A 9,801-nucleotide genomic window follows, 5' to 3' on the forward strand; every position below is an offset into this window, starting at 1 on the left:
GGTTTTGTTAAACTTGGGGAAAGGAAAACTTGGTTCGACTGACAAATAGTTTAAATGATTGGACTAATTTAAATTAGTTGTTCGTATTATTCAAGTTTGGCACTCTCACCCCCAGCATTTTCTAATTTCATATTTGTAAACCTCAAGCAATCAACATATTTTACCTAAAAATGAGTTACAAATAAGATGGTATTCAGAAAACATCATAAAGAAATTAATAGTTATGTTTTTCATTGAACCCTGATAATTATAATGAAGCATCAAACAATCCAACTAATATATCAGCCCTAATCGCTTTGGAATTAAAATACAGGAGCAATTTTGGCTCACATGTTATCAAGATTCAGAAGAAACCATTTTCATATGAGCTCAAGTAGAAGCAACAACATAATTTTGTGTACAATTTTCCTAAATATGATATGCTTAATCACTATGCCACCCCTTGAAAAGATCAGTAAAAATAACTATGATGATACCTCATTCAAGATAACACAAATTCATTCGGGGGGCGAAGGCTAACAAGAACCTCATGCTCCTCTGGTCCCAGACGATGTTTAGGCACTTTGATCTCGAGAACGGTTCCACTCTTGTCGAAGTACGCTTCTAGCTTCGCATCATCAGGAATCCGGGCGGGTAGTGGGATCTCCCTTTTGAATTCTCCAGGGGGGCAATGCTCTGGTGCTGGATCCGTAAGCTTGAAGGTTCGATCATTTCTTTGAATAAATGGCATGCATGCTGTGCTGACAGATGAAATCTTCACCACACCATGGGTGAGATTGTTCCACCAATGTACTTTCACCCTTTCGGGATCCGCAAAAGGCAACGTAATGAGTATCAAGTACCCTTCATCGTCTTCATAGATGGATTTGGCAGCCGTAACTGGACCATACACATTTCTCATCACCCCACTGAACTCACTCAACCAAGGAGGTTCGATGGGATTCAAATCGGCATCTTGATGCGGATCTCCATTAAGATTATTAGGAAAGGAACAATCTTCATCATTTCCATGTGTGAATAGATCTTTCCTTTTCTTGTTGCAAACAGAAAGATCTATTCCATTACCATTCACATGGTTTGATAGCTGCGTTGATAAATTCAAACCCGATCCATTAAGCAGTTTCTTTGCATGGTTGTTCTTCAATGGAGGAAGTGGTCTTTCGAGCTCAAAATCTGTATTCGGTAAGTTTCTCCATGAACTAAATTCTTTAGCTTCAGGTGGGATACAAAAGTTAAGTTCTCGACCAGTCAGTTCCATCCACTTCTTTTGTTCTTCCTCATCAAGGCTCATAAGTTTCGGCGATGCGACCAGTTCAATACCATGAACACACTGTGGATTGGAGAGTCCTCTGTAGTGCTTCCGTTGCATTTTATGAGACCGAACAAAACCTTTTTCGACACTGAATGGAAATGGGCGTTCCCCATGGCGTGAGTTGCCATTCATGTAACTCCTCAACTGCATTTTACCCAACGCATTTTCGGGTCTATCCTTAAAAACCCACATATACATATTTTCCATATCATGCTGTACGAAGAACACATCAAGTTGCAGATCGGACTTATCAAAGCCAGAAACCCCATTACTGTCCCGAACTATATTGCACTTTGATTTATCCTTTAAAACAGGCTTGAAATAATAAGTAAAGAAGAACCAAGCACCCCACACACTGTCCAATCTCTTGGCACATTTCCGCACTATTTTAGGCAAATCAAGAAGCTTATCAGTATCATTAACTTGGTGGCCGAGCCCAACCTCGAGCATATCAAAAGAGTCATGGTTCCAAGACTGAGCAGGTGGCGGAGGACTACGCTCTACTGACAATGGGAGATTAATATCTGGGGGGCCCGAAAGATCAACCTGCCTATGTAGTATTGCCTCCTCGTGAGAGATAGCAATCGAATCCATTGACAAAAATGTTGAGGGATAATTCTCAATAGTTAAACCTGTCAGCAAATCTTCCCCCATCTTCAAAAATGATATCTTCCAATAGGTTATTGAATTATATTCAACCAATCTACCTAGTTCTAGTACTCAACTCTTATACCCACCAAACTCAAGGTTAGAGGACCCAACAAAAATTCCGTTAGCAAGGAACCCCTACAAAAACAACGCAGCACCGATTTGAACTGAACATCAATAACATCACACAACACCAATAATATGTTTCAATTAAAAGAAGGCTCAAATTCAAGAACTCCAAAAAGATCAAAGAATCTGTACAGTCAACACAAGGCCACAAGAACGAAAACAGCGAAAAGGGGCACAATTACAAGGATTAAGATCTCAGAAAATCACCTTTTCGCGGAGGATTGGCTTGTTAATCCGCCATCTGTGCGAGCTATTGTCTCGAAATATTTACAACCTAGGGGAGAGCGAGAGAAGCTGAAGAGAATTCAGATTGGGATAAAAACGCAAAGCAAATGGCAACTGGTTCCGTTAAAGAAAACGGCCGTGATAACGGCGGCAGAGATAACGATCCAAGATCACCTGTCAAGGTTAGGTCCGATTTATCTTTGCATCCAAAGTTTTTTTAATTGGACTAGTAATTGAACCGGTTTATCTTAAAAAAACAATTCAACCGATCGAACCGTTTTAATCGGACAGTCGGACCGAAAAACCGTTTATATAATATAATATAATTAGTAATATATTTTAAAATTTTAAAACCTAAAAGATTTATAAAAAATATTAATTTTAGTTATATATTTTTAAAAAATAAATAAATTAATTAAAAAAACTCTAATATTACTAAAATAATATTTTTAATGAAGTACAAATTCCAAATAATCTTGTGTATATTTTAATATATATATATATATATATATATTAAAATATTAAATTAAGGTTTTAAAATTAAAAAAATATTTTTAAAAAAAATAAAAAAAATCGGAAAACCGGTGGAACCGGTTCTTGACCGGTCCTGCGCCGGTTTTTTGATAGGTTCGACCGGTTTGAAGATGGTTCAACCGGTTCTTGACCGATTTTGATCGGTTCTGATCGTAAAAACGATTTTTAGGAGCAATCCAGATCGGACCAGTGACCGGTTCCCGAGCGAACCGACCGGTCCGGTCCGGTTTTGAAAACATGGCTTTCATCGTACAAAATAGGTGGTTGGGTTGACAATTTCTCAACTTGCCTAAAAGGTGGGCTGGGAGATAACGATCCATGATCTTTGACAAGCATATGTGTCAAAATGAGTTAGTTCCATCGGGTTGGTCCGTCCTGTCATACGAAAAAAAATATTTTGTGGGTTGAGTTGACAATTTTTCAATCCGCCTACAAAGTGGGTCGGCCTGCCCTAACCCGCCTAATGATGGGTTGTGGTGGGTTGCGGGTCAGCCCGTCAAAACTAGGGGTGGCAAATTTTATATAAATCCCGACCCGTCCCGATTTCCAACCCGATTCCGTCCAAAAATTTTCCCGACCCGAAATTTTCTCAACCCGAGTAGTCGAGATTTTTCCGGATCCGATTAATTTCGGGATCGGGATAGGCTACTCTTTCCGACGGGATTTCTGACCCGACCCGAATATAAAAATAATATTTTTAATTAAAAAAATAATTTTTTTAAAAATTTTATGTTTTACTATTAATGTTTTTATAATTATATACCATATAATTTTTTTTATATTTATTTTTTTAATATTAACATTGAGTTATAAATTTTTATTTTGTTTTTTTATTATTAGGATTCCCGACCCGACCCGACCCGAATATAAAAAAAATATTTTTTAATAATATTTTTTAATTAAAAAAATAATTTTTTTTAAAATTTTATGTTTTAATATTAATGTTTTTATAATTATATACCATATAATTTTTTTTATATTTATATTTTTTAATATTAACATTGAGTTATAAATTTTTATTTTGTTTTTTTATTATTATGAATAAATATTTTTTTTATTAATTAAGTAGTTGTTTATTATTTGTAATGTATTAAAAAATGTTTTAGTTTTTTAATGGTTATATATAAAGAAATTTTAATTTATTTGTAATTTATTAAAAAATTGTTTGATTTTTTTCATAATCTTTTTTTAAAAAATATTTTCATAGATTTTTTTTAAAAAAAAATATTATTCGGGATTACCCTCTCCCGATCCGACGGGATCCCGAACCGAACATTCGGGTTTCGACACTTTTCGGGTGCGGGATCGGGAGAAAAAAAAATCTCAATTCCTATCGGGACGGGAATCGGGTAAGGGGATTACGGGACGGGTCCCGACCCGATTCCACCCCTAGTCAAAACCTATCAAATTACATGTAAATCCATTGGGGCCCGTTCCATCACCTAAAATATGTGGATTGAGTTGGTGTTTTTCAAACCGTCTAAAAGATGGGTCAGTCCATCCCGCCCCGTCCCGCCTAATGATGAGTTGCGATGGATTGTAGACCAGATCAACCCGTCCTTATAGTCCGTTTTGACACCTATATTTGTAAACGTCAACACACACGCACAAACGCACAAAAAAAAGTAGGTGTCCTTGACCTCTTTGACTGATATAAATTATAATTATTTTATTTTCCATTTTGTTGGTTTTTATTAACTATCATTGAAGCAAAAAAAAAAATTTGTGGGAGAATTCGTAGATAATGGAAATGATTGATAGGATTCTGAAATATAACACATATTGAGATCTCAAAAATTAGATTAGTCAATTATTAGGCTGAGTAACATCGTATAAGTGACGAATGTAGGAATACATGTTTCAAATTAGGTCGGATTAGATCGGTTCGAAATCGGATTAAACAGTTAGTTTCGGATTGTCAGTGATGTAATTGAACCGAATCAATCTTATATGGCATCATATTTGATTGGTATTTGAATTATCGAATGGAGAGTATAACCCAATAAAAAACTGAAATGAGATTGAAATCGGATCCGATCAAAGTTGGACCAAATTGGAACTAATTTTCTTACAAACCACTATTTATCTAATAAATTAGAATTTTAAATATATATTAATTATCTAATATGTATATATAGTGTACATGATATCTAATATAGTTGTATGAAACTGGTCCTGGACTAGTTTCGATACCGGATTGAAGCAACCAAATTAAAATGGTTCTAGATTCATTTTGAAGCAACCGAGTCTCATTTTACTAATGATGTTGAATTTGATTCAACCGGGAACCAATTATATGGTTACGGATTGATTCCACCTACTAACCATGTATAGTGACAGGCCTGCTTTGGCCCAAAAGAGGTTTATTTCTTAAAAAAACAAAATCTTTTTCTCTACCTCCATATCACAATGAATTTTAGCCTAAGCATTGGCCAAAAGTCTTTTATTGATGAATATTATGCTACAAAAATCGAGGAGCACTGTCTAAATAGGTGAAATTAAATTATTTTTAATGAATTTATTTGTACACTAAATTTTCAAAAATTTAGCTGCTAGATAATAAATTTTAGCTCCGCCTTTTATCATACTTTCAAAAATGAGAGTTACTCGAGCTCAAGTCTCCTCAACCCCAAATCTTAAAGAAGAAGGAGAAAATAATTCTTCATTTTGGTCAATTAATTTATGAGGGCGAACCTATTTTCTAAACATTAAATAAAGTTGTATCAATTAAGTAGTATTTGGGAGAGCTTCTAGGAACCACTTCTGAGTTTTTTCTTAAAAAATTTTGTTAAGCAAAAACTGAAAATTGCTTCTTAGAAGCTCTTCCAAACACTACCTTAATTACTTAACAATTCCCCTATCTATTAAGTACTAAATAGTTATTTCACTTTTAAACACCATATTACTTTTATTGTGAAGCCGCGTGAATGTTTGAATTACCATGTTGTAGGAGCTAAGACAACAACCAAAATTTTCAAAAATTTGAAACTTCAGGACTCGTCAGAATCAACACTACTAAGATCAGTTGGTGTTTAGAAGGGAGATTGAATAAACACCAAAAACAAATTTTTCTTCTTTAAACACTGAGTTCTGTCGGGTTAACAACTGAACTGATAATTCCTTGAGCGTCGACATCAGTTGGGAAACAAAATAGTGCAAAAAGAGCCTAACTGATAGATTAGAACAATATCAAAGTAAATGACTCAAATGAATATTAAACTGAAAATAAGTAGGCACAAGTTGTCTCTTGATGTTTGGAGAACTAAAAACGCTTTTATGTCACCTCTTCTTCCACACAAGAATGATTTTTACTAGAAGACTTTGAATCTTACAACACCTTGTAAAATCCTAGTTTAGTTTAAACTTAAACACTGTCAAACTAAAACTCCTAGTATCTCAAATGAATGAATACAATACTTAACTGAATGAATACAACACTTAATTTACTCTAGTACAATGATTTACAACTCAATAACTTAACACAAAATTGATGCTTCAAATGATCGAATATGACTATTTGTTGAGTGTGCTTTTGAGTGTCTTGTTCAGTTAACTTGAGAACTTTTGAGAGCTTGAAAAATAGATTCTGAAAAATTCCAGAAATTGTGAGAGAGCTCTTCAAACTAATCTTCAATGTCTATTTATAAACATATTTCTTCAACATTCACAATTTAAAAAAATAACCACCTTTCCAAAAATAGTATCTGTTGCCTTTTGTCCTTTAGTTCATGTCATAATTTTCTGAAATCCGTACCAAATTGGTGCGCATGAATTTCTTAAAATATTTGTTTGTACGGAAAATCTTATCCAGGAATTAGTTAAGACTCTGATGTAAACTGACTAAATATTTGAAGATGTTTGTTGGACTTAAGTGACGATAATCCTCAATTGAGCTGTTAGGATCGATTTGGAATGCTCTTATGCAACTTCCGTAAGCAGTTCTCTTGACAAACTTTTTATATGAGAGCAGTTGCTATTAGCAACTAACTCTATTCTTTCTCGCAAGTCAATGTTAATCGGCCAACAAATATATGTGCGGAAAAAGGCCAAAACAGATTGAATAACAATGAAAATGGCTTGATAGAAATAAAAATAACACAGATATGTTTATGGATGTTCGGAGACAAAACTCCTACGTCGCTCCTTCTTCCACAAGGAAAAGATTCACTAGAAGACTTTGGATTATACAACGTCTTGTATACAACCCACTTTAATCGTAGGACTTACTTTTGCCTAGATCGAAACTCCTAGAACACAACCCAGTTAAGACACCCCGTCCTAACAATCAAATTATAGTGATGAATGAATCTGTATACTCAAACAGTAGATCAACTCCTTATAAACAAATAGGCAGTTGAGAGTTGATTCTTGGACCTTGATGATCCTCAGAGATCAGATGTATGTCTTGTATATGTGGGAACTTTGAGCATCTTAGATGAATATTTTATGAGTGCTCAAGCAACTTGTATCTTCGTGTATCTTGCTGCTGTATATGTTTTTTATTTCTTCACTCTCTCATTTCTGAAGCTTTCTCATACATTTATATATGCATATTTGCAACGTTCATCTTCGTCATAAATACATGTTTCTTTTACCTCTATATCTTCAATAATTTTTTATGAGGACTTTAATGATGTTTCTCGTTCTCCAATAAAAGTGTCTGGATCTTGCAACGGTCTTTATATTTGAAATTTGTCTTGAATAATTTGTTTTATCAGCAGTCTTGATATTTGTACTGGATATGTGAACAAGCTTCTTCAACTGGTCTTGAACTGTATCAATATAATGTCTGAATGGATTGTTTAGTTCTGGACTGCTTGCGTATTGACTGGACTGCTTGCATCTTGACTGGACTGCTTGCATCTCGACTGCTTAGAAATATTTCTTCATGTTTTGTCAAATACCAAAACTTATCCCAAAAATTTCTCCCTTTTTTTGACTAAACTAAGAAGTTCTAAAATTTTCAAGCAATTCCCACTTAATGTGATGCTCAATGACTTCAACTGTTTTTCTTGAGAATCTTTTTTCATTTATTGTTTTTCAAAAATTTTATTATGCCTCCTCGATATTTGCAATTACATTGAAAGATATAAATATAACTCTTAATATACTCTAATAAATTTATAAATAGAATTCGGTTTTAGTGTGCGATTTGGGTGCAAACTGAATTTTCACAAATATTTAATGCATTCAAATTTGATTAGAATTACAAAAGATTAGTTCATCAATATTTGAATAGGTTTGATTGTTCTAGAAATAGTCATTTGAACAAATTAAGAGAATTTCCGTGAATTAAGATTAAATCCGAGTCCTGAATCGACTACATGTTACATGATTTGTTCGGTACCTACGTGTGTCTTGGTTGTCTTTGTTTTAATTATTTTTATCTTTAGTTATTTTTATTCTTATTTCTTAATCAGTTTTTATTTTATATTCTTATTTTATTTTAAATCAAATTGCTTTTTATTATTTTGTCTAGATTAAGTAAAATAATTAATTTTTGAGAATTGACAACAGTACCTGTGGGATTGATACTTGGACTCTCAGTCCACTTTACTATTACTTGACCTGGTACGCTTGCCAGTAGATTTATATCACACCGATTTAGCCGGTCAAGTTTTTGGCGCCGTTTCCGGGGACTGTTCAGTTAATATTAGGATAGATTATTTGCTTGAGACTAGACATTTTTTTTCTTGCATTAATTTTTTATTTTTAATTATTTATTATTATTTTTCTTACTTGTGAGGTACTTGGAGATGGATCATCGACAGGTGTTCACAAGGTTTGGCCAACAATACTCGGAGCCCTTCTATGCTTCTTGGGGGAGATTCAATGATTTGGCTAACAGGTTTAGGTGTCATATGAAAAGTCATGCTTAGTACCGACACCACATGAGTGCTGCCACCTCACGGATCAACCTCTGGGTGCAACCACACTCGTCTAGTACACCAGAGTAGTCAGATATACATGTCCCCGCCGTCGCGGTACTCTCAGTGACAGACTATCGAGTATAGAGCTGAGCGACTCTATAATCAGGTATAACAAGGTATAGGCTCAACATGTATGTGCACATGATATATGAATATAGAAAACAGTAAAACATACATCATGCCACATAATAATGCCAAATAAATGCAACATATAAACATGTATACTCGCTAGCAATCTCAGTCAATGTGAATGTACATAGCACCGAAGTCCGAACTAAGCTAGAAGAAGACAACCCCTAGCTGTCCTAGGTCAAACCCCGACCCGAACTGGTCTCAAGCCCGACCCGACCTGGTCTCTTGGTCCAACCCCGAGCTCCCGAGCTATTCCTTCCCGAACTCCCGAGCTACTCCTTCTGAGCTCCCGAGCTACTTCTTCCCGAACAAAAATGAGAAGTAAGATGAAAGTGATGTGAAAAATAACTGAATCCCCAGCTCCTATTTATAGATGAATATCTGGGGTGTTCGGGATTCTCAAGCTGATGTCGAGACGTCCGAACTCCTGTATGCATGCCACGTATCAAATGCTTGAGCTGAGTTACTACCTTTTTTGACAGCTCATGCTTAGGCGCCAGCTGTTACTCATGCAAGCATCCAGACACCTGCCTGCCTGTCCTTGAGGGTTCAGGCTTATACATGCTCTGATTTTGGTAAGACACATGTTCATTCCCGACCTGAACACAATGTGCTCTTCCCATGATTGAACACTACCTTGGCTTTGCACAATATTTTCTTGAACTCTCAGACCCGACCCGAGCTACACACTCTCTTGGCCGAGACCTTAAGTTCAAGTCCTTTACCCTTTTCTTGAGCACACAAGTCCCGACCCAAGCCATGCTTTTCCTTGACCGAGCCCCTCGTGTCCGAACCCTCCCTTGGTTCACCATGACCGACCCGAGCCCCAAGGAAACATCCGAGCTCAACCCAAGTGCCGCGCCCGAGCCCTAGTGCCATGCCCGAGCCCTA

The 9,801-nt window shown here is 35.6% G+C and overlaps 1 protein-coding gene across 1 annotated transcript; it reads right to left on the bottom strand.

The window, feature by feature from the left end:
- Window positions 1–246: 246 nt before the first annotated feature.
- LOC140891318 (uncharacterized) lies at window positions 247–2,426 on the bottom strand. The gene is made up of 2 exons (XM_073299757.1): window positions 2,297–2,426; window positions 247–2,098 (listed from the first exon to the last, which is right to left on the bottom strand). Exon 2 carries the CDS (start codon window positions 1,964–1,966, stop codon window positions 482–484), a length of 1,485 nt encoding a protein of 494 aa, XP_073155858.1. The 5' UTR covers window positions 1,967–2,098; window positions 2,297–2,426; the 3' UTR covers window positions 247–481.
- Window positions 2,427–9,801: the final 7,375 nt, after the last annotated feature.

This window comes from Henckelia pumila, chromosome 3 (assembly GCF_033568475.1).
Source record: "Henckelia pumila isolate YLH828 chromosome 3, ASM3356847v2, whole genome shotgun sequence".
NCBI classification, from domain to species: Eukaryota; Viridiplantae; Streptophyta; class Magnoliopsida; order Lamiales; family Gesneriaceae; genus Henckelia; species Henckelia pumila.